Source organism: Delphinus delphis, chromosome 3 (assembly GCF_949987515.2).
Source record: "Delphinus delphis chromosome 3, mDelDel1.2, whole genome shotgun sequence".
Classification (NCBI taxonomy): domain Eukaryota; kingdom Metazoa; phylum Chordata; class Mammalia; order Artiodactyla; family Delphinidae; genus Delphinus; species Delphinus delphis.
In genome coordinates this window covers 68,697,509-68,725,052 of record NC_082685.1, presented here as the reverse complement: position 1 = coordinate 68,725,052, position 27,544 = coordinate 68,697,509, and the positions used below count along the sequence as shown (strand labels likewise).

Genomic DNA, 27,544 nt, shown 5'->3' with positions numbered 1-27,544 from the left:
CATGGGATTTTAGTGAAGCATGACCATGAAGAGCTTGTGCTATTTACTTAGTAACATGTTAATCATATCACTTGTGAGGTGGTTTTGATTTTATAAAGCCCTAAATTGTTAAGAAATACAAGGATCGGGGACCGCCCATCAGCACTGGCTTTTCTGTGGTCTTTATCCATCTGCTTCAAGACACGCGTGCGTCAATTTGATGGGAGGAGGTGTTTTGCTACACCGTTTTCCACCTGAGAGAAAAATAAAGGTTTGCACTTGGAACCCGCACGCAGTTGGTCTTGAACCTCGGACACCAGCGCTCATTACATAACTCCACAGCGGCCGGGCCTCCAGGCCGTTTTCCGAACCCTCACCGCGGGGCGGGTATAAGGTTACAACGCCCGCGGTCGTCCCGGGCTCTACGAGTTGTGCGTGTGTCAGTTAGAGACGTTTACATTTGAATTTCCCTGAACCGCCGGGTGTGGGCGGCGGCACGGACCCGCCCCGGAAGCCTCTGGGCCCCTTCCCGCCATCCGCCGACCCGACCCGATAAGCGGTCCCCGCGCGCTGGTGGGAAAGCACGGCCGGCGCGGAGCCCAAAGCCGCCGCTCGAGCAGTCCCCGGCACCCCTCCCCACAGCCCTCAGTCCTTCCGCCCCCAGCCACGCCCAGCCGGGCGCTCCGAGCCGACGGTTGCCTGATGGCCAGATTTTGAATTTACAGGCCCGGCCCCCGAGTTGCCGGCCCCCCATTGGCCAGCGACGGTCACGTGGATACGCCGGAGCGCGCCGGCCATCTTGGGGAGCGCGGCGCCGCGGCCCGCGCCACCTCCGCCCCCAGCGGCTCGCAGCCAGCCCGCCCCTCCGCCCTCCTCACCCCGCCCGCGGCTCAGCGCCGCCTGAGAGGAAACAAAGTGCTGCGGGCGGGAGACTCGGCGGCGGCGGCGGCGGCGGCGCGCGGACTCTGCTCGGCTCTCCCGGCCACCCTCACCCTGTATTTCCTGAGCGTGTGTGCGCGCGTGTGTGAGTGTGTGCATGTTTTCTTACAAAGGACGTTTTACGTTTAATTGATTCGTAGTCCTCCCCCTTTGCCCTTTGTGCTTGTAACCCCTCTCCCGCCATCCCAGGTGCTTCGTCCTTCCCCCCGACGTCTGCCTCTCCGCGAGCGCGGATCGTCGGTTCGTGCCTTCCCTCACGCTTCTCCGCCTGACGCCCCCTCCGTGTTCCGGCGCTGCCCGCGGCCTCAGCGCTCAGCTCTCCTCGCCGATCGCCATGGCGACAGCGACCCCAGTGCAGCAGCGGACGGGCAGCCGCGCCGGCGGCCCCGCCACGCCACTGAGCCCCACGCGGCTGTCGCGGCTGCAAGAGAAGGAGGAGCTGCGCGAGCTCAACGACCGGCTGGCCGTGTACATCGACAAGGTGCGCAGCCTGGAGACGGAGAACAGCGCGCTGCAGCTGCAGGTGACGGAGCGTGAGGAGGTGCGCGGCCGCGAGCTCACCGGCCTCAAGGCACTCTACGAGACCGAGCTGGCCGACGCGCGACGCGCGCTCGACGACACGGCCCGCGAGCGCGCCAAGCTGCAGATCGAGCTGGGCAAGTTCAAGGCCGAGCACGACCAGCTGCTCCTCAAGTGAGTGCCGGGGGCGCAGCTCGGGCGGGAGGGCGAGGGCCGGGGTGCTCACGTCCTTCGGAAGGGGCAGGGTCTCGGTCTCTAAGAAGGAGAAAGAATCTAGTGTTTTTCAGCGGGGGCGGGGGTCGCGCGGGGGTCTCAAGCTGTAGTGATGGTGGGACCGGGATGCACATTTCCCGATCCTGGATACCCAGTGGGACTCGGCGAAGTGCGCGCCTGGGGCCGCCAGCGACAGGCGACCGGCTTCGGGCCTCGGACCCCGGGATCCAGAAGGCTTTAAACGCGCGGAGATCTGGCGGGCGCCAGGTGCGGGGAGGTGGCGTCTGGGCGCGCGCTCGAATGCGCGCCCCGGTTTCCGGCCAGGCCCGAGACAAAGCATCTGGTGGGTTTGCGGTGCAGGAATGGCCGGCCGGGGAGGACCTGCTGCCCGCCTGGAGAATGAATGAGCTCTGCGCGGGCGGAGAGAGGAAGGGGAGGGACCTGCCTCCGGCGTCCCGGTCTCCCGGGGGTGGGTCCCGCTTTGGCGCGCTCAGTCTTGGCCCTGTGACATTTTGCGATCTTTCTGCGCCTGCCTTGGGCGAAGAGGGAGGGGCGGAGTCTGAACTGCGCGCCACTGTCGGCTCTGGGCAAGTTGGGTGTTCAAGCTGGTTAGCTTTCTCTGGGGAAAGGTGTCCTTTCTTTATGCCGAGACAGGCCGCGGTCTTTGGGTGTTTCTCTGCACCGGACTCCGCAAGCTGGGTTTTTTCACGTCTTGGCCACCGTTCTCGGATGGACGAACCGCCTGCCCTCCCGCAGCAGTCCTCTCCCCTAGCTTTTGTATCGCCCAGACATAGTCATTTGCTTTTTCGGGTGTAGGGGAGACCCAGCTCAGTCCCCGCATCTGTCCTTACGTTGACAGGCCAGGGCAGGTGAAAGGGTGTTGTGTAAACGTGGAGAGTTGTGGCGAGGGAGAGCTTGTAATTTTTTCACATAAGAGGGTCTGAATTTTTCAGTTCAGGGCACACGGGTAAACGAGCAAGCCTTTGCCGATCCTACCTTGCCTTTCTGATGAGCAAAATGGCATAGTTATCCTCAGTAGGCAGCTAGTGTTGATGTCACGCTTTAGAATATTGCTCGGTTTGCCTCCAGAATTCCGGTGGTCTTCATCCCCTCTTGCCAGTTGAAATCTCTGGAGATACCTGATTCTGACTTTGACTTTGTGTTCCCCTGAATGTCTCTCTGTCTCCGTGTAAATGTTCCTGTCTCAGTCTCTGTGATTTTCAGTATGTGAATCTCAACTTCCCCATCTTGTTAAATACTTGAAAAACGGTTCATAAAGAATATGTGCACTTGGTAAAAAAAAAAAAAATTGTATAGACAGGCTTATAGTGAAAAACGATGTCTCTTGCCTCCTTCCAGGAGGCAATCACATTTAGCCTTTTTTGTTTTTATTTCTTTGAGTATTTAGTTCCACAAAATAAAAATAATAATAAGCTTATGTTTCTGTTTCCTGGATTTTCTAATCTTTGGAGTCGTCTTTTGAAATGGGTCAGTTCACTCACTACTGTCTCCATCTTCCTCCAAACTTTTCATTACTGAATTTCTTCATATCTTGGATGCCATTGCTTATATGATTCACCATTATCACATGTACCACTAAGAAGAAAAACTTAAGGGCCAACTATGCAGGATCCGTCCTGTTGGACCCACCCTGTTTTCAGAGATGTTAAAGTGTGACACAGATTAAGTATGTTACCTGCCAGTCACTGTTTTATGTAGAGGATACAGAGATTTGAAAAAAATAAGTTATTGCCCTTATGTTGATGATAGGGGAGATACCCAGCCAGCGAATAAAAATTGTATTTCAGCTAATCTGAAACATTTTGATGCTGGTGCTTTTATAATCTTTTCAGAAGGTATCCACTGAAGGTTTTTCACACAGTAACAAGACTGCCACCTGGCTGACTGTAGTTGTAAAATGCTCTGCATGGATTGTAAAATGCATGCTGGTTTCATCAAGATTAAAAAGTGAAGAATATATGTGTTAGAATCAATGAAATCAGTGAATGTGATATAATGTTAGGATAACAAATACTAGGGGAATAAAAATAGAGCAGGGTGAAGGGATGGTATAGTTAAGGAAGGCCTGTCTGAGGGCTTGACAATTGAAAACAATTTTCTTTGAGATGTCAGGTAGTGTACTGGGATTTTATAGATAGATAAATATCTATATATAACTATATAGAGAGAGCCTGAACATATATATCTATTAGGATTAGATGTATTTTATTTTCTGATGTGCCATCAATTCCTCAAAACATACCACATTTTACTTTCATATTTCAATCCTGACTTTCTTTGTACAATTTTGTTCCTAAATAGCCTTCCATTTTTCTTGCTGATTAAAGAAAATTTTGCCTTTAGCATATCTTCAAACTTTTAAAAGATATCTAATCATAATATCTATTATATGAGGCTACTTTCTTCCCTTAAGCTCTCTGCTCTTAAGACATGATGTGCAGTTGACATCCTAGGAATTTACCTGATTTAGACCCGGTTTCCTCCTGTATCATATATTTTCAGTTCCTTGGTTTCTTCCTTCATTTTATTGGAGAACATCCTTAAGTTACTTATTCAGAAAAGATGGCAGGAGGTAGACTTTCCAAGTCTCGTGTATCTGAAAATAATTTTGATTTTTGTCTCATGCTTGATGAATAGTTGGGCTAGGTATAGAATACTGGTTCAACATTTTTCCTTACAGCTTGGAAAGTATCATATTGCCCCGTTGTCTTCTAGTAGCCAGTTGTTGTTCATGTCTACCTAATGCCAGTCACAGTTACTTTCTTTTGGTAATTGCTTTGCCTCTCGGGAAGCTTTGGAATTTTCTTTTCTCCTGGTTTTCTGGGATTGCATGGTGATAGGTCTAGGTATGGATATTCTCTTATGCATTGTAGTTGTTATAAGCAGGTCCTTTCCATTTAAAGTCTTGGTCTTTGTTTAGCTCTGGGAAATTTACTTTTTTCTGTATGTTTTCTGTGCTCCATTTTCTTTGTTCTCTCTTGTTGGAATGTTGAACTCTTGGGTTTCTTGTTTCCTTATACTTTTTTTCATCCTGGGAAATTACTTTGCTCTTCTCCAGCTCAATAGTGACATTTAAAGGCACAAGTCATACTTTTAATTCCAAGAAATCTTTTTGTACAGGTATTTCTCTTTTTTTCAGCTTGTGTTTATTTTTAAGGATGCATTATTTTCTTTAATCTGTCTGAGAGTAATATTTAGGGTTTTCTTTTTAAATTCTCTTCTGTTAATTGGATTATCTCTTTTCCCTCCCTGGTCACTTGTTCTTTTTGTTTGGTTTGCTTTTTATCTTCCTACTCATTTTTGTCAATTGCTGATCCTTGGTTGTCTACATTTTCAAATGAAGAACTAGGTAATGCTTGAATATTACTGCCGGGTTATTTAGGTAGCTCCTTCCCACTTTTCTGAGTGTAAGAGCAAATTAGGATCTCTTTATGTAGGAATGGGATGTATTCTTGGCCAACTTGTTGGAAAGCCTGCAGTTATGTTAAAGGGTGCCCAGGAGGGTGAGGTGCAAAGCTGTTTCATGAGTTAATCCCTCATTTTAAGTCTGCCTTACTTTCTCCTGTAGCCCCTGTGTGCACGTTCTGTGGTAGGTACTTTTATCTACATTTTTTTTTTAAGCCACTAAGTTTTTATTTTTTTTTAATTAATTAATTTATTTATCTTTGGCTGTGTTGGGTCTTTGTTGCTGCACACAGGCTTTCTCTAGCTGCAGCGAGTGGGGACTACTCTTCGTTGTGGTGCGCAGGCTTCTCATTGCAGTGGCTTCTCTTGTTGCAGAGCATGGGCCCTAGGCACGCAGGCTTCAGTAGTTGTAGCGTACGGGCTTAGTTGCTCCGGGGCATGTGGGATCTTCCCGGACCGGGGCTCAAACCCATGTCCCCTGCATTGGCAAGCAGATTCTTAACCACTGTGTCACCAGGGATGTCCTCTACATTTTATCTACTAGAAATTTGTTGAAATGTTTGCTAATGATCCTTTTTCTGTTCACTTTCTTGCTATGGGTTTATTCGTTGTTTACTGCTTTTTTTTCTTAATATTTGTTTATTTTGGGCTGCGTTGGGTCTCCGTTCCTGCATGCGGGCTCTCTCTAGTTGTGGCGAGCAGGGGCTACTCTTGATTGCGGTGCGTGGGCTTCTCATTTGTGGTGGCTTCTCTTGTTGCTGAGCACGGGCTCTAGGCGCACAGGCTTTAGTAGTTGCGGCATGTGGGCTCAGTATTTGTGGCTCGCGGGCTCTAGAGAGCAGGCTCAGTAGTTGTGGTGCACGGGCTTAGTTGCTCTGTGGCATGTGGGATCTTCTCAGACCAGGGATCGAACCCGTGTCACCTGTGTTGGCAGGCGGATTCTTAACCACTGCGCCACCAGGGAAGTCCCTACTGCTTTTTTATTAGGGTCTAGTGGGGAGGTCAGTGCCTGTGCATAGTAATCCTTGGAAATCTTGGAAATATTTTAATTTTGAACAATAATTGAAGTACAGTTTGTAAGATGAAAAGGAAGAAATGTTTTATTATCTGTTTGGGTCCATTGAGCTCTTTCGTTTAAGAATAATTTTCTGTAACTTATTTGGAGTTAGAGTCTTTGTAATTAGTCTGTTAGGAGGATTTAGATTAAGAAAGCAAGTCTTGGGGCTTCCCTGGTGGCGCAGTGGTTGAGAATCCGCCTGCCAATTCAGGCGACACGGGTTCGAGCCCTGGTCTGGGAAGATCCCACATGCCGCGGAGCAACTAGGCCTTTGAACCACAACTACTGAGCCTGCGCGTCTGGAGCTTGTGCTCTGCGACAAGAAAGGCCACGATAGTGAGAGGCCCACGCACCACGATGAAGAGTGGCCCCGGCTCGCCGCAACTAGAGAAAGCCCTCGCACAGAAACGAAGACCCAACACAGCCAAAAATAAATAAATAAATAAGCTTTCATTTAAAAAGAAAGAGAAAAAAGAAAGCAAGTCTTGAGAGAATTATAGATTCCAAAATTACTTAGTCCCTTTTTGGTTCTTTAGCATACAACATACCTCAAAGACAGAAGAATTCTTGGAGACACTTGTCCTGCTAGAAAGAATTTGACAATGGCTTCTGTGCAGGTGGTCTCTTACAGGGAAACTGATCTTAGATCTAAGATATAGCTACTCCAGTTCATTCCAAGCCTAATTATATTTCATTGGAAGCTTTTTTGAATACTTGCCAAGAATGATGATGAATACCATCAGTCAATACTTTAAACAAAAAAGCAAAGAAAAATTGACTTAATTGAGAATTTCAGAATTAACTAATTCTGCAGGAAAACTAAATATAAGAGAAAGTTATGTTTAACAGTTGTTCAGTAACTAATTTTGTGGATGCATACATTTTTTTTTTCTTCAGTGGTACAGATCCATAGTCTTTTATGTAAAACCCTTATAGCCACAAGTGTTTGGAATTAAAAGCAATTCCAACTTTAAGAAGGTAGTATGATGCATATACTGTATATGACACCCCAGTGGGGTCTGGGGTAGCACTCTATGTGAAACAGGTATTTCTGCAGGGAAAGATTAATAGTCACAGTAAATGGAGAAAGACAACTAAAAATAGCCTCATGTCCATTCAGGTCAAGTTTTGTCACCAAATGAATTAATGAAAATTTACGTTTTAGAGCTCTGGGATTACATATAAGAGTAATGATTCATGTTTTTTAATTGACTACTTCTTAGTAACTTCGCTTGACTCATCAGGTTCTAGAAGTTGTGCTTTATTCCTCAAACACAAATAAATTTGATTGATTGATTGGTTCACAGTAGATATTCAAGCTTGAAAGGATGCAAAATTGACTCTAAAGTCATTTTCTCTTTTGAGAATTATGAATTAATTAGGAAACTGGAGATGGGGGCTCACTGGAATATAACTAATATAATGGATGCTATAGCATTGTTTGAGATGCTGAGCAAGTCAATTTACTGTCCCTTCATTAAAAAAAATATTTTTAAAAGGATGTCCCGGGACTTCCCTGGTGGCATAGTGGATAAGAATCCACCTGCCAGGCTTCCCTGGTGGCGCCGTGGTTGGGAGTCTGCCTGCCGATATAGGGGACGTGGGTTCGTGCCCCGGTCTGGGAGGATCCCGCATGCCGCGGAGCGGATGGGCCCGTGAGCCGTGGCCACTGGGCCTGCGCGTCTGGAGCCTGTGCTCTGCGGTGGGAGAGGCCACAACAGTGAGAGGCCCTGGTATCGCAAAACAAACAAACAAACGAACAAAACAAAAAAAAGAATCCACCTGCCAATGCAGGTGCCACAGGTTTGATCCCTGGTCTGGGAGGATCCCATATGCCATGGAGCGGCTAAGCCTGTGCGCCACAACTACTGAACCCACATCCTGCAACTACTGAAGCCCGTGTGCCTGGAGCCCGTGCTCCACAACAAGAGAAGCCACCGCAATGTAATGAGAAGCACATGCACTGCAACAAAGAGTAGCCTCTGCTCACCACTAGAGAAAGCCTGCGCGCAGCAACAAAGACCCAGTGCAGCCAAAAATATAAAACTAAATCTTAAAAACAAATAAAAAGGATGTCCCAAGAAACATAGTTTAGTGTATTATAGGTATTGGGCCTCAAAGCCAGTGTTTTCAAATTAGTCTTTGAGATACTGGACAAAAAATTTGTTATTTAAAGCAGAATTTCATATCTTTTCAAAACAGATGGTGCTTCTTTTTAAATATAATTTCATGAAAAGAAAAGTTTTTCTCAAAATAGAATAAAGTGTAATGTTGCTTGTATTTTTTTCACAGTATATATGCACCTGAAGATTTGTAGGCTTCCTACCTTCGTCACCAAGCAAGTTTTGAATAGGATAGGTTTGAGGTTGAGGGGATCAAGCCTACATAGTATATTCCTTTGGGAAAACGACATTCCTCTGATTTTGCTTTGTCAGTACGTTAGTAAGGAAACTTCTGTTGGGAAATTTGGATTTGTGTGTTTTCGTTAAAAAATACGTACAGATGTTCACGTGCTACTCGCATGTATAATTGGGACACTTGTCAGTCACAGTAGCTTGAGATACAGTAGTGTTAAGCAAGAGCACTACATGAAGTTGCACCTTCCTACATTTTGTGACTTGGGGCAGGTATTAATACTTTAATTCTTTGAGTTTTCATGCCTCATCTGTGTAATTGGGATGAGGCATAACTAGTAGTTTTCTGAATCTCAGGAAGAATTAAGAAACCCAGATCTTTTTCTAGCCTGTCATTTACTTGTCTCATAATAACGGGTGGATTTTTATCAGAATTGGCTATTTGAATAAATTAGGAAGTATATGGAAGTGAAAGTAAATCAGATAAACTATTTTTTTTCTCTTTCTTTGGGGAGAAGGGGGTGCTGGGGATTTACTGTATATTTGGACTTATTGTATATGTTTACTGTGTTGACTTTCTACATATTTTGGTCACACAGAATGAAATTTAGGTGCAGGGCTAAACAGTATCTTCAGGGTTGTTTTAACATTAATATTTTTCAGTTTTCAAACCTAAAGTAATAAATGCTAATCTGCTCTAGGGACTTTCCTTTGTAGGTAGAATAATTAATTGAAAAACAAAAATTTGATCCCATATATTACTTGGTCTTTTGTTTATGTCCTTATTTTGCCCTGGTAGAAGCAAGTTGCCAGTAACACCCTTGCCTTAATATGAGAGGTATAAAACTTCATGGTAAATATTACTTTAATTTTCAAGGGAAGAACAGGAAGGATAGATGCCTAAAATTGGTGTTAAAGTCTAGGTGACAGGTCCTAAGTAATGAAACCATCATGATGCTTCCTTCCCATGCTTTCAAAGGATGTTTGGTAGAGCGTATCTTTTGGAGTTGTTTATTTAAACTAGGAGGTTAGACTAGGTAATCTTTTGGTGTACCCAGGCTCAAGGAAGTAAACACACAGAATGAAAGATAAAGCACTGTAAAAATATGCTGCTGAATGTTTTTTTTTTTTTCTCCATATACTCCATTATGCTTGTTCTTTTCATTTGTCCAGATGACTTCACCTCAGGTATTTCTGAGTTAGAGATCTTTAGACTATTGCATCATCACTGTAGGTCTATTTCATGCACAAATAGTGAGAATGAGCCTTAAGTGTTAATTGGGTGACGACACCCTGTCTAACTGAAGTTCCCAATTATTTCTGGGATCCAGGGAAGTTTCCTAATCAGAGTTTTTAACTTCTTTTTTTTTATTTTTTCCAATATATCTTTCTGATAAAAGGGATTGTGTTTTGGCTGTTATATTTGGGAAATTTTAAAAAACTAATTTTTTTGTTACACAAAAATTATATATTCATTATGGAAAATTAGAAAATACAGATAAACACCAAGAAGAAAATAAAAGTCACCCTTAGTTCCATAAATAAGAGCTCTAAGTTTTTCTTTTTATATCCATATTATTAACGAAAAATGGGTTCATGATAAATATTGATGCATAACCTTCTTTCATGCTACACTGCTTTGTGAACTTATTTACATGTCAGTAAATGTGCTATATCGTCATTTTGAAGATACGTCAACAGCCTTTAATGGGTAGGGTTAGTTTACCGTGACCAGAGATGTCAGCTTTGCAGTGACTACCTAATTTCTCAGAGGCCATAGAGGGCCATGATTATCCTCTTCCCGCTTTCTGACAATATCAAATTTTTTCTCCTGGTTAACATATTGATAAAAATGGTTAAATGTTAAACTAATTTACTGGTGAAATGTTAACCATTGGATAAAGTAATTACAACTTGGCCAGTTTTTGATGCCAGTAACAGCATATGGGTGTCCATTTGGGGGAATTTATTTTTAATTTCTGCAGGTTCTTTTTAGTTCTCGATCATTTTTATTGTTGTGCTCATGTTGCAAACATAAAGGAGTAAAAAGATCCACATTTGGGTCATAATCTTAGGTTTCTGCTGATATCTTTGCTGTAGACCTGGATGATAAGTGAGACTTTCCCTAGCTAATATGTTTACTTGGTCCTTTTTTTTTTTTTTATGGTACACGAGCCTCTCACTGTTGTGGCCTCTTCCGTTGCGGAGCACAGGCTCCGGACGCGCAGGCTCAGCGGCCATGGCTCACGGGACCAGCCGCTCCGCGGCATGTGGGATCCTCCCGGACCGGGGCACGAACCCGCGTCCCCTGCATCGGCAGGCGGACTCTCAACCACTGCGCCACCAGGGAAGCCCTACTTGGTCCTTTTTAAATTTAATTTTTTGCCTTTATTGCATTTGTATGTATGTATGTATGTATTTATTTATGCATGCGATACGCGGGCCTCTCACTGTTGTGACCTCTCCCGTTGCGGAACACAGGCTCCTTAGGCGCAGGCTCAGCGGCCATGGCTCACGATCCCCAGCCACTCCGCGGCATGTGGGATCTTCCCGGACCGGAGCACGAACCCGTGTCCCCTGCATCGGCAGGCGGACTCTCAACCACTGCGCCACCAGGGAAGCCCCGCATTTGTGTTTATTGATAATAGGATTATACCACTTTTATAGCTAGGAGGGGACTTGGATCATCTGATCTATCCAGCCCACTGTGTAGGTTCAGAAATTGAGACCTAGAGAGATAAGAATACTGGTACAAGATGCGGGACAAAAAGAGCTAACATTTATCTTCTGCTTATTGTGTTTGCCAGGTACTATGCTAGGTGCTTTACAGACACTGTCTTTTAAGTGTTATGATAACCCTGTTTGGTGGGTGAGGAAACTTGAGGCTCAGAGAGGTTAAATATTTTGCCTGGGATAACTTAGCAGATCAATGGCAGAGCTAGAATAGATCCTAGCTCTGTCTTCTAGCATTGTTACAGGGTTTTTACGTGGATCATGCCATTTAATACCGACCTGAAGCAGGCCCATGGAGCGCTGTCATCTGTCCTTGGACTTGAAGTCTTACATAAGACAGTTGACTTTCAGGTTTGGGTGCTACTTTTGGAAATGGTACTAGATGTGAGTTTTTCACAGTGATATTTGAGATAATCTTGGATTTGTCAGGAGGGTGGAGTAACTGAGGCAGCTGCTTGAAATACTGAGGGCTTCATTTGCTAATAAGGAAAGGCTAAAAATGAATTACTGAAAGAGACCTCTTTTGTCTTTTCTTCCTTGTTGAAGAACTTCCTACTTTACTCCGTGCCTTTATAATAACTTTAAAATAAACTAAAATCTCTAAATAAGTCTTGAATACTCATGGCAGAAATATTGTTTTCATTTTTTATTCAGCACACATTTGTGGAACAGGTACTGTTACGAAGTGCAGGCTTGTACTGCTCCCCACACAGAAGGCCAGTAAATTGAGAAACGAGTTGTTGGGGCAAAGAATAGGGACTTTATTTGGAAGGCTAGCACACCAAGAAGATGGTGGACTAGTTTCCCAAAGAACCATCTTGCCTGGGTTTGGGTGCTAGTTTCTTTCAGAACAAAGAAGGGGAGGTGAGGGGTAAAGTAAAAAAGGTGATACGTTGTTGCTAATATTTCCTGGTTCAGGCCAGAACGGGAGGGGATATGTTCATTTCTTCTTACCTGCATCCATTCCCAGGTGGGCCTGGTTAGGGTATTCCTAGTGAACTAAACGAAGGTATTTTAGCTTAACTGGGAGACAGGGTTCCTGGAGATGCTCATTATGTATACTTTAAGCTGTAGGCAACATCCATTTAATGATTAACTTATAGCAAAAGCAATAGAATACAAAGGTTAAAGTAGAAGAAACAGATCAATATGGAGTCAGGTTCTTCCCTATTACAAGTACTACATGCCAGGCCTTGAATCAGATGCTGGTAACAGGGAGATGGGACACTTAGTGCCTGTTAACAAGTTGCTTACAATGTAGTGAGGAAGACATAAAATGCACTACAGTATTGTGATACTGTAACTGCAATATGCTAGTACAATGTAACAAATGCTGTGATAGCAGTATCCACATCTTGCTATGGAGAAAGGGACTACCCCTTTCTCCATACCACATAAAGCAGAGTAGGAGCTTTGTAAAGTTTTGAGAGACATCCCAGAGGAATTGGGGAGGCAGTGAAATCTGAGTGTTGAGAGATAAGTAGGGTTGGCTTCTAAATGGAAAACATTAGTAGAGGTGTTGTCCTGAAAGGCAAGGAGATTTACAAAGGAATGGTAGTACAGTTTTGGTGTGATAAGGCCTAGAAAGTATCCATTGACTTTGGTTCGTGGGAACTTATTGTTGACTGTGAGGAGCATCTAATGGTAGAGAAGAGCAGTAGGGTCAAAGCCACTGACCATAATTAAGGAAGAAATGGGAATAAAGGTCATGAGTTTAGGTCATAAAGAGTGATGTGAAAGGAAGAAGACATTCTTAAAGGTCGATTTAAAGTAGAGTCTTACTCAATGTTTATATAACAAAACACTGGATAGGGTACCAGAACACTTATCCCTCTAACATTCTGTACTAAAAAAATGATGGCTTCACCGCCTTTGCTTAAAACACTTTAAGTGGCTTCCAGGATAGTAGCTTCTAGGATGAAGAGTAAAATCCTCAGTATTACCTAATACTAGGGTGGCCGTATAATTTAGCATTCAAACAGGATTACTTCCTTCTTGGTGTGAGAGAGGGAGCTATTGATAATTATGCTGGGACACTGGCATCAATGGAAATTACCCTAGACAAACTTGGACATACCTAAAAGTTCTTCTCTTCATGAGCTGGCTCCTGAATGACTGTGGCTTCAACTCACACCATACTTGGTCTTGCTCTCTCCTCTCCAACCATGAAATTTTTTATTCAGTCCTGTTTACCATGCTGTCTCTTAATAGGGCCTTTGCATATGCAGTTTCCTTTGTCTGGACTTCTGTCATCATTGGGTTAACTCCTCCTTAAACCTCAGATCTCTAATTCATTTCTTAGGGAAATCTTCCCTATCCGGTTTTGTAAATGTGAGCTTTTACAAAAAAACCCCCAAAACCTGTGACTATCCAACAAATGCGTATGTGTGAACATAATTTAAGGATTCAGAGATCTCCAAGACTTCTTATGAAAAAATTACCTTCAACTATTTTAACTGCTCCTTTGATATTTATCTTGATATCTAAATGGCATTATTGACTTTGTGCCATGGAAGATGAGGAATTGACTTTTTCATTTTGTTCTTCATAACAAATTTTTCTTCCTCTTATCCTCCCAATAGTCATACATTACATTTTAGTTGAGATTAGTTTAGATCAGTTTTGGTATATAAAGTATTATTTCACTGTGTTCTGCTGCAAATGCGTCTGTAGCACCAATTCGCTCATATGTGACTGGTAAATAGAGAAATGATATTGTAATTAGAGGTTGTATTGACTTACATATGACTTTTCCTAGTAAAGGAGAGTCAGAATATCAAGAGTAGAGTTCAGAGGGAAAGAAAGCTCTGATTTCAACTCTATTTTAAGAAAGTTAAAGGAGTGCCTGCACCCAGGATTCCCTCCCCCAGAGAGGTGTGCACCACCTTTGTTCTTGTAGCCGGGGTTGTGTTCAGAGTCTATTTCTATCTCTAATGTCTCAGTTTCTGCAAGCCAGCATGGCCACTCTGATGTTGTTGTGCATCTCTGAGCATCTCTTGAGGCAGCTCTAGACACACTAAACTGACTGCTTGCATTGTCCAAGTCATCTCCTGGAGTACTAATTATCATCATTATTATTTTTTAAAATTTATTTTTATTTTTAAAGTTTGTTTTTGGCTGCGTTGGGTCTTTGTTGCTGCACGTGGGCTTTCTCTAGTTACGGTGAGTGGGGGCTACTCTTCGTTGTGGTGCATGGGCTTCTCACTGGTGGCTTCTCTTGCGGAGCATGGGCTCTAGGCGGTTGGGCTTCAGTAGTTGTGGCATGCAGCCTCAGTAGTTCTGGCTCGTGAGCTCTAGAGCATAGGCTCAATAGTGTGGCACACGGGCTCAGTTGTTCTACGGCATGTGGGATCTTCCCGGACCAGGGCTCAAACACATGTCCCCTGCACTGGCAGGTGGATTCCTAATCACTGAACCACCAGGGAAGTCCCTGGGGTACTAATTATGTTACTGCTAGTGCTCTGGTTACAAGGTTGCATAGATTTTTAGTGGTTTGTTCCAACCTTATTTTTCCCATTCTTTTTAAATTTTAATATGTGCAGAATGTAAGAGTTTTCAGGAACACATATATTTTGTTATAGCAAAAATACCTATACTCTATGAACATAACCCCCAGCAGAATTCAACAGTGTACTATACTTAGTTTCCCTTCCCTATACCACCTTTTGATTGTCTGTGAAAATAGTATTTTTCCTACTTACTTAATTTTGTCTAACTATAAAGAAAGATGATACCAGTTGTTAAAACACCAAGTCATTCAGAATCAGGAGGCTTTCTATTAGTTTTATCTTATTTAAAAGAAAATATTTATTTATTATTGGGCTGCGTTGGGTCTTAGTTGTGGCACGCGGGATCTTCATTGTGGCATGTGGGGTTTTTCATTGTGGTGCGTGGGCTTCTCTCTAGCTGTGGCACGTGAGCTCAGTAGTTGCAGCACGCGGGCTCTCTAGTTGTAGCACATGGGCTCTCTAGTTGTGACGCACAGGCTCCAGAGCACACGGGCTTAGTAGTTGTGGAGTGTGGGCTTAGGTGCCCTGCGGCATGTGGGATCTTAGCTCCCTGACCAGGAATCAAACCTGCGTCCCCTGCTTTGGAAGGTGGATTCTTAACCACGGGACCACGAGGGAAGTCCCAGTTTTATCTTATTAAAGAAGTAGCATTTGGAGTCTGTGCTCTTTTCTAGTCTAGTTGCATTTCATAAGCATTGATAGTTTTGGTATAGAATTCTAAGTTGTAAAGAATATTTCCTCAGGATTTTGAAGGCATGCTCTACAGTTTTCTAGCTTCTGTTGTTGCTAAGAAGTACTAATGAGTGAAAAGTTAAAAAGCTTGTATCATCTTTGTGGTCTAATTCTTAAATTTCACAAGGATGTTCCTTGGTGTGGATCTTTTTTCATCCACTGTGCTGGTCATTTGGTGAGAATTCTTCAGTCTGGAAATTCATGTCTTCAGTTCTTGGAAACATTCTTAAGTTATTTTATTGATGATTTCTTCCTCTTATTACTTTTGGAGACTCCTGTTATTCAAATGTTGGACCTCTTAAATTGATCCTTTAGTTTTCTTATCTTAAAAAATCTCTTTTTCTCTGCTAGATGTTCTCAATTTTATCTTCCAATTTTTGCTGTCATATTCAAAATTTCCAATAGCTTCTTTTTATTCTCAATGGTTCTTTAGAGCATACTGATCTCATTTCAGTTTCATGGATGCAATGGTTGCTCTTTTCAGAAGTCTCCGTTTTCCTTCATAGTTCCTGATTGTTCCAAGTTAATTTCTTTTTCTAATTGTTTAGGTCTTTGTATCTGTCAGGAAACCAATAGATATCTTAATCAGAAAGGAAAACAATATGGAAAGTAGATGCTTATAAAAAATTATTAGAAGGGTCAGAGAAGCAGTAACAATACCTCAAACACTGTAGAACTGATCTTCTTTGGGAGCTTTTATGTCTGAGGTCACCACTGAAACCACTGAATTGAAAAACAGTGTATAGCTAGCTATACTTCAGGACCAGGAAGCTGTCACTGCTGTTGCTGTAAGAATAACTTCCTCAAGACACCAAGCAAACTGGAGAATGGACTTAGAATGGACATTATTTCAGAAAAACTTTACAGACCAATATCCCTTATGAATATAGGTGCAGAAATACTGGCAAACCAAACCCACCAACATGTAAAAGGATTATACACCATCACCAAGTGGGATTTATCCTGGGAATGCAAGGTTGGTTCAGTCTGTGAAAGTAAACAGTGTAATATACCTTATTAATAGAACGAAGGACCAAAACCATATGATCATCCCAATAGAGGAAGAAAAAGCATTTGACAAAATGTACCAGTCTTTCATGATAAAAATATTCAAATGAGGGATAAAAGGGAACTTCTTAACTTGGTAAAAGGTATCTGTGAAAAACCTGTAGCTAACATCATATTTAATGGTAAGGACTGACTGCTTTCTCCCTAAGGTCAGGAATAAGACAGGGTTGCCCACTCTTACCACTTATATACAACATTGTATTGGAGGTTCTAGCCAGGGCAGTTAAGGAAGAAAAAGAAATCAGGCATTCAGATCAGAAAAGAAGTAGTAAAACAGCTACACAGTTGATGCTTGAACAGCATGGGGGTTGGGGGGGGCCGACTTTTGCAAGGCAAAAATCCATGTATAACTTATAGTCAATCCTCTGTAGCCAAACAACTGCAGATCATGTAGTAATATAGTTTTTAGTATTGAAAAAAATCTTCACATAAGCGGACCCTTGTAGTTAAAACCTTTGATGTTCAAGGGTAACCGGTGTCTCTATTTGCAGATGAAATGATTCTAAGAAAATCCTAAGGAATCTGTAAAAAACAAAAACTAAAAACTCTTGAAAGCTAATAAACAAGCTCAGCAAGATTTCAGGGTATGAAAGCAATGTACAAAACTCAGCTGTATTTCTGTAAACTAGCAGTGAACACTTTCAAAAATGAAATTAAGAAAACTTCATTTTCCGTAGCATCAAAGAGATGAAGTACTTAGGAATAAATTGAACAGAAGAAGTACAAGACTTGTATACTGAGAGTCACAAAACATTGTTGAAAGAAATTAAAGAAGACCTAAATAAGTGGAAGGACATCCTATATTGATGGATTAGAAGACTTAATATTGGCATATATATATATATTTTTGGCGGGGGCGGTGTCAAGAAGCAAAAACATCTACTGAATATAAAACTAAAAAAGACAGAGTCCTCCTGGGCCCAAGAGACCCATGGCAGGGAGCCAAGAGTTCTGCATCAGCGCTGCTCTGGGGAGCCCTGGAAGAAGTCATTGCACACGGTAGTGATGAGGGGTAGAAAAACAGTGTACTCCTGGAAGTCCACCTAGTGGTTGCTGTCCTCGTCCAGATCACCCATCAGCTTCTTCAGGCCCTCCTCATCCACCTTCTCCACCACAAAGTTGGGCAGCTCCCTGTGCAGAATTCCTTCATCTCCCCCTTAGTCAGCTTGAACTTGTTGCCCTCTTGGTTGGAGTACTTGTGGAAGGTGGTGACCATCACAGCCAGAACCTGCTTCAGGGGACTGGACATCTTGGATCTGGGGCTGCTGGTCTTGGAGGGTCTCCTGGGGAGGTGGGGGTTGGCTGTGGTTCTTCTGGGACCATGAAAGCTGGTGGCAGACATTTTGGGGAGTATCCATCTGCATGAACTCTCCTCGAAGTGGACATCTTGCCCAGGTAACCAGACTGAGACCTGGCCCCACCCAACAGTCTGTAGGCTCCAGTGCTGGGACGCCACAGGCCAAGCCGCCAACCAGGTGGGAACACAGCCCCACCCATCAGCAGACAGGCTGCCCTAAGACTTCCTGAGCCCACAGCCATGTCTAGACACCTTAATATTGTTAAGATGGCAATTCTCCCCAAATTGACCCACAGATTCAGTGCAGTTTCTATCAGAATCACAGCTGCCTCATTTGTAAATTGAGAAGCTGAGCCTAAAATTTAAATGGAAATGCATGGTATCCAGAATAGCCAAAACAATCTCAAAAATTGGAGGAGTCAGTTCTTGGTTTCAAAGTTTACTACAGGGGCTTCCCTGGTGGCGCAGCGGTTGAGAGTCCGCCTGCCGATGCAGGGGTACACGGGTTCGTGCCCCAGTCCGGGAAGATCCCACATGCCGCGGAGCGGCTGGGCCCGTGAGCCATGGCCGCTGAGCCTGCGCGTCCAGAGCCTGTGCTCTGCAACGGGAGAGGCCACAACAGTGAGAGGACCACATACCCAAAAAAAAAAAAAAAAAAAAAAGTTTACTACAGTAATGTGTGTGGTATTGATATAGGACAAAAGAATTTCAGTTTTTTTTTTTTTTTTCCCCTTTGCGGTACATGGGCCTCTCACTGTTGTGGCCTCTCCCGTTGCGGGGCACAGGCTTTGGACGCGCAGCCTCCGGATGCGCAGGCTCAGCGGCCATGGCCCACGGGCCCAGCAGCCGCTCTGCATGTGGGATCCTCCCGGACCGGGGCACGAACTTGTGTCCCCTGCATCGGCAGGCAGACTCTCAGCCACTGCGCCACCAGGGAAGCCCAGAATTTCAGGTTTTAATGACCCTGCTTGTCAGCAGCAAAATTGCCACAAAGACCAGGACGGTGGCCCCATGATACTTCCTTCTTTCATTGCTTATGGATGTATTAGAGTACCTAATTTGCATCCAGAAGCCTAGCTGCAAGAGATTCTGGCAAATGTAGGTTTTAGTTTTCTAGTTTAAGAAAGCACAACTGGGAGGGTGGTATGGCCATTGGGTGAGTCAATTCACAGAATTTTTCTCTGAGGTCTGATGACTATTGTATGTCCTCTGTATTCAGAAGTAGGGCTCTAAAAATCTGATGGGAAGCTCTACGCATGAGTGGGGCTTCTTGACTAAGCTTCATTGTGTAACAGTGGAATCATTTCACTGGGAACACCCAGTATCAGTGTCTTCAGGTCTTCTCTCTTGGGCTTTGGCTGCACAGCGTACTTTAAGCTGAGGGAGATTGAGAGGCAACATCAGCATCTGTAAAAGTCCACTGGAATTCTCCTGCCTTTTCAGTATGGTAGTGCTGCCTTTGGCTGTACCAGGTGACACCAGGTCTGAGATTCTGTTTTATTCCTTAGAGAGTAAACCTTTCCTCTTTTATCCTGGTGAATGAGGGGCCATTGGCCCAGGAGCATGGAGTGCGATCTGCTTTGCTTCTTAGATAGATTTTCATCTAGTCCTACTTCAGAGTACCAGGGTATCTCTTGCTATCAGCAGTATCTGCAGTATAAATTAGGTTACTTCTCACATAGCCCTGTGTCTGGCTTTGGGATTCAGCACTCTTGGGTGGACTAAGCTCGTTTTCACTCATCTAATTTCAGCTTCTAAAATTTTGTTCTTTCCTCGTCAGTTGTTTTCATTGTGAATTTGTTCCTCAGTTGTTTAGTTGTGTTTCTGTAAGGGGTAATAGTGGAGTAATGTCTAATGTGCCATTTTTACCCAGAAGTTACATCAGGTGTTCTTGCAGCACTGTGTACTTTTTTGTCTTAGACAAGAAAGTTGCTGACAAGTTTGATTTGTTAAGACAATTTTGTGTGATTGATTGATTCCCTTATTAGAGTGGAATCTCTCTGTGGACAGGGCTAGTGTCTGATTTTGCTTCTTGTATCAGCACATTTCCTAGCACTCTCTAGGCTCCCCCAAAATAATTATTGACTTAGTAATAACCATTTTTTTAGGAGACTATTTTCCTATAAGATTGGGTTGCATATAACCCATAGAGGAGCAGTGAAATAACTAATGATACTAGTAACTGTATTGTTGGATAAAATCTGGGTTTGAAAAGTGATTTTCTGATGTGAAAAATGGCTATTGGCATAAAATCAGTCTCTTTCTGACCACACTGTATAAAATGATCACCCTCCCCTCTTCTCTCTCTCTTTTTTAAAAATAAATTTTATTTATTTATTTATTTTTGGCTGTGTTGGGTCTTCGTTGCTGTGCGTGGGCTTTCTCTAGTTGCGGCAAGCGGGGCTACTCTTCATTGCGGTGTGTGGGCTTCTGTTGCAGAGCATGGGCTCTAGGTGTGTGGGCTTCAGTAGTTGTAGCACGCGGGCTCAGTAGTTGTAGCTTGCGGGCTCTAGAGTGCAGGCTCGATAGTTGTGGCGCACGGGCTTAGTTGCTCCACAGCCTGTGGGATCTCCGTGGACCAGGGGTTGAACCCGTGTCTCCTGCATTGGCAGGTGGATTCTTAACCGCTGCGCCACCAGGGAAGTCCCTCTCTAACTCTTTATTCTGATTTATTTTTCTTCAAAATACTGATTACCCCAACTGTATAGGTATTTGTTTATTGTTTGCTTCTCCCCAGTATAGGGTACCTTCCATAAGATCAGATGGTATATATATATATATGTATATATATATATATATATATATATATTTTTTTTTTTTTTGCCATACGCGGGCCTCCCACTGTTGTGGCCTCTCCCATTGTGGAGCACAGGCTCTGGACGCACAGGCTCAGCGGCCATGGCCCACGGGCCTAGCTGCTTCGCGGCACGTGGGAACTTCCTGGACCGTGGCACAAACCCGTGTCCCCTGCATCGGCAGGTGGACTCTCAACCACTGCGCCACCAGGGAAGCCCCGGGATGGTATATTTTGTTCGTTGCTGATTTCCACACACCCAGATCAGTGGCCTGGCGTATATAACGAAGTTGTGATTGTTGGTTGTTTTTTTTCCCCAATAAGTCATTTTTTGTTAGGACTTAAACTGTATGTGTCCACTCCCCACTCCTGTGTCTATTATGTCAGTGGATTTCTTTTGTTCAGAGAAATGGTTCTGTGGTCCAGTGTTGGTCTTATTTAATATTTTTCCTAATTTTAATCTGATTGCAATTAGGGATTGCCTGATTTTTTTTTTTTTTTTTTTTTGTGGTACGCGGGCCTCTCACTGTTGTGGCCTCTCCGGTTGCGGAGCACAGGCTCTGGATGCGCAGGCTCAGCGGCCATGGTGCACGGGCCCAGCTGCTCCGCGGCACATGGGATCTTCCCGGACCGGGGCACAAACCCGTGTCCCCTGCATTGGCAGGTGAACTCTCAACCACTGCGCCACCAGGGAAGCCCAGCTACTCTTACATAAGGTGAACCTGACAATCTATAATAGCTTCTCAAAATTGCTAAGAAGTGATCTAAGCAACCAGAGAGTTGCCTAGTATTTTGCTATAGAATATTATGAATGGGACTTAAAACTGACCTCAGAGTCAGTTTTGGTTTCCGTAAGCTGTTGTTTTATCTGACATGTGAAGGCAGTCATTTAAAAAATCCAGATGTTTGAATTTCTATTTTTTATCTTTAGAAACATGAATGATTCTTGTCTGTTTTTTTCAGATGTGTAGCTTTTAAAAGGCTGTATTCTTAAGTCTATCAATATTATACTTTGGGTGAATTTTTCCATAAGAATACACATCTCCAACAGATTTTATGCATTTAGCAAGCATTTGGTGAACACAAATTCTTGCCCTTATCTATTCTTGTATATATGCAGTGTAATAATCTTTGGTGGGTTTCATGGAAATGCCATTTAATATCCAAAAACTAATTTTGTATACCTTTTTCTAGATATGCAATTATTCTATCTCTAAGAGACCATCTAATAATTTAGGTCTCATTTTCAATTGCTTTATGTAACACTTTGTTCTTATATTTCTGTATATGAGAATCAATGAACAAGGACAAAAGTACTTGCGAAAAAAGTGAAAATTAATGGCGCTTGTAAAAGAAGGAATCCAAACCCAAGCATGTGTATAGATCCCATACTGAAAATGAACATGGATTCTTTGTTCACGGGTACATAATAGGTGATTTAGAGAAGCTGAGTTCAGGGACTTTTGTGGCTGTGTTGCTAGTCAAACTAGAAAATTCATTCCGCTGAGCGTCTGTGATATATACTGACTTGTATGGTATAAACTGACCAGTGAAATGTTAACAGAAAGGCAATAATTTGCCAATGCTTGATTAAAACTGTAATTTTTAATTAACAGTTTTTAATTTAAAAACTGTTCTGTAATGAGTTTCAGATTATGTCCTAAGTATGTCTTTGTCCCTCCAGTTCTGCTTCTTAATTTTTGTTTCACACTAATTCTTTGTTCCCTGTTTAAGTGGTCAGTCTAATTTTTCGAGTGTTAAAATTACAATATGATTCAAGTAGTTATTATATCTTACTAGGTCTTAAGTTATTTTCTGTGTCATATATATGTGATATGACTTTATTTAAATGCTCTACAATTACTACCTAGCAATGATGCACTTACCTTCATTCATTTTCCAGCAATTCTGTAATTGGTTGTATTTTCTTTCTTTCGTTTTTTTTTTTTAATATTTATTTATTTTGGCTGTGCTGGGTCTTAGTTGCGGCACATGGGATCTTCATTCCGGCATGCAGGATCTTTAGTCGCGGCACGTGGACTTCTTATTTGCAGCATGCAGGCTTCTAAGTTATGGCATGCATGTGGGATCTAGTTCCCCAACCAGGGATTGAACCTGGGCCCCCTGCATTGAAAGTGCGAAGTCCTACCCACTGGACTGCCAGGGAAGTCCTGGTTGCATTTTCTAATCTCCACTTCCTTATTGGTGGGAGTAGTCTGGAATGGGGTACCCTTAGACGAATAAAGGATACCCCTGAGGGAGTGGGATACTTGAGTCATCCAAACGGAAAGGGTAGTACAGAGTCCTAAGCGAGCAGACACTGAGTTCCAGAGCCAGGTAGTTCAGTGCAGAAGCCAGGGTTGAAATGCTGATCCGAAAACAAGTCAAGTTCAAAGAGTTGGTAAGTTGAAAAGCCAAGATGATTAAAGCAGTGAAGTACAGTGGTATTGCTGGTAGTCAGAGGTGGTCAGGAGTAATTCAGAAAGTAGCAAGTAACGAGTTGCATTTAGGTTAGTCCTACAGGCCTCAGGAGATTATAAGGACAGGTCTCAGATTGTTAATTAGAACCAGATTCTGTTGGAGAAGTACATCACTGAGGCTATGTCTTAACTCTTGACTCACTGCTATAGAATGTTAACAGGAATGTAAATGTATCCTTTCCAGTTGATTATTTTTTTTAATGGTCAGATATTCGATTAGACCTGGTTGCTTGCTATGACTGACAGTCAAGCTTACTTGAAATGAAAGCTAATTTTATTTATAGATAAGAGTTTTTAAATATTTATTTTATTATCATTTATTTTTGGCAGCGTTGGGTCTTCGTTGCTGCGCGTGGGCTTTCTCTATTTGTGGCGAACGGGGGCTACTCTTCATTGGGGTATGCGGGCTTCTCATTGCAGTGGCTTCTCTTGTTGCGGAGCATGGGCGCTAGGCACGTGGACTTCAGTAGTTGTGGCTCGCGGATTCTAGAGTGCAGGCTCAGTAGTTGTGGCACACGGGCTTAATTGCTCCGTGGCACATGGGATCTTCCCGGACCAGGGCACGAACCCGTGTCCCCTGGATTGGCAGGTGGACTCTCAATCACTGCGCCACCAGGGAAGCCCTTTATAAAACTTTTTTCTTAGCTGCAATTAAAGTTTAGGTTCTCACGTGAACATTTACAGTAAATCGGTATGTTTTCTGACTTACACTCAGCAGTGTGCATACTTGAGAATGTCTCCTTATCTGGAGGTAGGAATAGGCAGGTCAGTAAGTGAACAAACCCAGTTAGGAAATATAGTCAAAGAAAAATGCCAATCTCTTCAGTGATACTTTCTGATAACTTTGGATTCCTGTCTAAATTACTCTTTGTTCTGGAGCATTGTCAGATGTTACTCTGTGCTTAGGTAATGTGTATTTTTCTATTCATGTGCGAATGTTTTATGATGTCAGTTTTGCAGGTTTCTGCACTTAGCTCAAGACTTCCTGCATCATTTTTTTAAAAACAAATTTATTCATTTATTTTTGACTACATTGGGACTTCGTTGCTCCGTGTGGGCTTTCTCTAGTTGCGGCGAGCGGGGGCTACTCTTCCTTGCAGTGTGCGGGCTTCTCATTGCAGTGGCTTCTCTTCTTGTGGAGCATGGGCTCTAGGCGCGTGGGCTTCAGTAGTTGTGGCATGCGGGCTCAGTAGTTGTGGCTCGTGGGCTCTAGAGTGCAGCCTCAGTAGTTGTGGAGCATGGGCTTAGTTGCTCCGCGGCATGTGGGATCTTCTCGGACCAGGGCTCGAACCCGTGTCCCGTGCGTTGACAGGCGGATTCTTAACCACTACACCACCAGCGAAGCCCTCCTGCATCTTTTTTTTTTTTTTTAAATGATAATAAGGGTTTATTTCTCACTCCTATGTCCTATAAAGGCTCAGCTGCCACTCTGTTCCATATCTCCATACTGAAGCCAAGCTGACGGAGTAGCCTCTCCTGGGAACATTTCCTGTCATTGAGACAGAGGGAAAGAAAGATGGGAAACTATGTTCTTAGTGTCACTTCTGCCCACTTTTCATTGGCCAAGTGAGCCCATAGGTACTCTGGAGTTCAGCAGGGCAGGCTTTTATTTATTTATTTTTTGTAAGTATATTTATTTTTGAATTTTATTTTATTTATTTTTTTATGCAGCAGGTTCTTATTAGTTATCCATTTTACACATATTAGTATATATATGGCAATTCCAATCTCCCAATTCATCACACCACCACCACCACCCTGCTACTTTCCCCCTTTGGTGTCCATGTTTGTTCTCTACATCTGTGTCTTAATTTCTGCCCTGCAAACCAGTTCACCTATACCATTTTTCTAGGTTCCACATATATGCGTTAATATATGATAGTTGTTTTTCTCTTTCTGACTTACTTTACTCTGTATGACAGTCTCTTGCTCCATCCACGTCTCTACAAATGACCCAATTTCGTTCCTTTTTATGGCTGAGTAATACTCCGTTGTATACGTGTACCACATCTTCTTTATTCATTTGTCTGTCAGTGGGCATTTAGGTTGCTTCCATGTCCTGGCTATTGTAAATAGTGCTACAGTGAACATCGGGGTGCATGTGTCTTTTTGAATTATGGTTTTCTCTGGGTATATGCCCAGTAGTGGGATTGCTGGGTCATATGGTAATTCTATTTTTAGTTTTTTAAGGAACCTCCATACTGTTCTCCATAGTGGCTGTATCAATTTACATTCCCACGAACAGTGCAAGAGTGTTCCCTTCTCTCCACACCCTCTCCAGCATTTGTTGTTTATAGATTTTCTGATGATGCCCATTCTAACTGGTGTGAGGTGATACCTCATTGTAGTTTTGATTTGCATTTCTCTTAATAATTAGTGATGTTGAGCATCTTTTCATGTGCTTCTTGGCCATCTGTATGTCTTCTTTGGAGAAATGTCTATTTAGGTCTTCTGCCCATTTTTGGATTGGGTTATTTGTTTTTGTAATATTGAGCTCCATGAGCTGTTTATATATTTTGGAGATTAATCGTTTGTCCATTGATTAGTTTGCAAATATTTTCTCCCATTCTGAGGGTTGTCTTTTCATCGTAGTTTCCTTTGCTGTGCAAAAGCTTTTAAGTTTCATTAGGTCCCATTTGTTTATCTTTGTTTTTATTTCCATTACTCTAGGAGATGGATCAAAAAAGGTCTTATTGTGATTTATGTCAAAGAGGGTTCTTCCTATGTTTTCCTCTAAGAGTTTTATAGTGTCCGGTCTTACATTTAGGTCTCTAATCCAGTTTGAGTTTATTTTTGTGTATGGTGTTAGGGAGTGTTCTAATTTCATTCTTTTACATGTAGCTGTCCAGTTTTCCCAGCACCACTTATTGAAGAGACTCTTTCCTCCATTGTATATCCTTGGTTCCTTTGTCATAGATTAGTTGACCATAGGTGCATGGGTTGATCTCTGGGCTTTCTATCCTGTTTCATTGATCTATATTACTGTTTTTGTGCGAGTACCACATTGTCTTGATTACTGTAGCTTTGTAGTATAGTCTGAAGTCAGGGAGCCTGATTCTTCCAGCTCCATTTTTTCCCCTCAAGACTGCTTTGGCTCTTCGGGGTCTTGGGTGTCTCCATAAAAATTTTACGATTTTTTGTTCTAGTTCTGTGAAAACTGCCATTGGTAATTTGATAGGGATTGCATTGAATCTGTAGATTGCTTTGGGTAGTATAGTCATTTTGACAATATTGATTCTTCCAATCCAAGAACATGGTATATCTTGCCATCTGTTTGTATCATCTATAATTTCTTTCATCAGTGTCTTATAGTTTTCTGCATACAGGTCTTTTGTCTCCCTAGGTAGGTTTTTTCCTAGGTATTTTATTCTTTATGTTGCAGTGGTAAATGGGAGTGTTTCCTTAATTTCTCTTTCAGATTTTTCATCATTAGTGAATAGGAATGCAAGAGATTTCTGTGCATTAAGTTTGTATCCTGCAACTTTACCAAATTCATTGATTAGCTCTAGTAGTTTTCTGGTGACATCTTCAGGATTGTCTATGTGTAGTATCATGTCATCTGCAAACAGTGAGCTTTACTTCTTCTTTTCCAATTTGTATTCCTTTTATTTCTTTTTCTTCTCTGATTGCTGTGGCTAGGACTTCTAAAACTATGTTGAATAATAGTGGTGAGAGTGAACATCCTTGTCTTGTTCCTGATCTTAGAGGAAATGGTTTCAGTTTTTCACCATTGAGAATGATGTTTGCTGTGGGTTTGTCGTATATGGCCTTTATTATGTTGAGGTAGTTTCCCCCTATGCCCACTTTCTGGAGAGTTTTTATCATAAATCGGTGTTGAATTTTGTCTAAAGCTTTTTCTGCATCTATTGAGATGATCATATGGTTTTTATTCTTCAATTTGTTAATATGGTATATCACATTGATCGATTTGCATATGTTGAAGAATCCTTGCATCACTGTGATAAATCCCACTTGATCATGGTGTATGATACTTCTAATGTGCTGCTGGATTCTATTTGCTAGTAATTTGTTGAGGATTTTTGCATCTACATTCATCAGTGATATTGGCCTGTAGTTTTTTTTATTTGTAGTATCTTTGTCTGGTTTTGGTATCAGGGTGGTGGTGGCCTTATAGAAAGAGTTTGGGAGTGTTTCTTCCTCTGTAATTTTTTGGAAGAGTTTGAGAGGGATGGGTGTTAGCTTTTCTCTAAATATTTGGTAGAATTCACTTGTGAAGCCATCTGGTCCTGGACTTTTGTTTGTTGGAAGATTTTTAATTACTGTTTCAATTTCATTACTTGTGATTGGTCTGTTCATATCTTCTATTTCTTCCTGGTTCAGTCTTGGAAGATTATACCTTTCTAAGAATTTGTCCATTTCTTCCAGGTTGTCCATTTTATTGGCATAGAACTGCTTGTAATAGTCTCTTAGGATGCTTTGTATT

General features: G+C 42.6%; 1 protein-coding gene across 1 annotated transcript in view; it reads left to right on the top strand.

Moving 5' to 3' along the window:
- The first annotated feature begins 919 nt into the window (after positions 1-919).
- The window catches only part of LMNB1 (lamin B1), a 66,169-nt gene continuing 39,544 nt past the window's right edge, over positions 920-27,544 (top strand). Inside the window, exons 1-2 of the mRNA XM_060008927.1 lie at positions 920-1,003; positions 1,108-1,611. Of these exons, the coding sequence (XP_059864910.1) occupies positions 1,253-1,611 (359 nt within the window). The 5' untranslated portion in view covers positions 920-1,003; positions 1,108-1,252. The remainder of the gene's footprint in view (positions 1,004-1,107; positions 1,612-27,544) is intronic.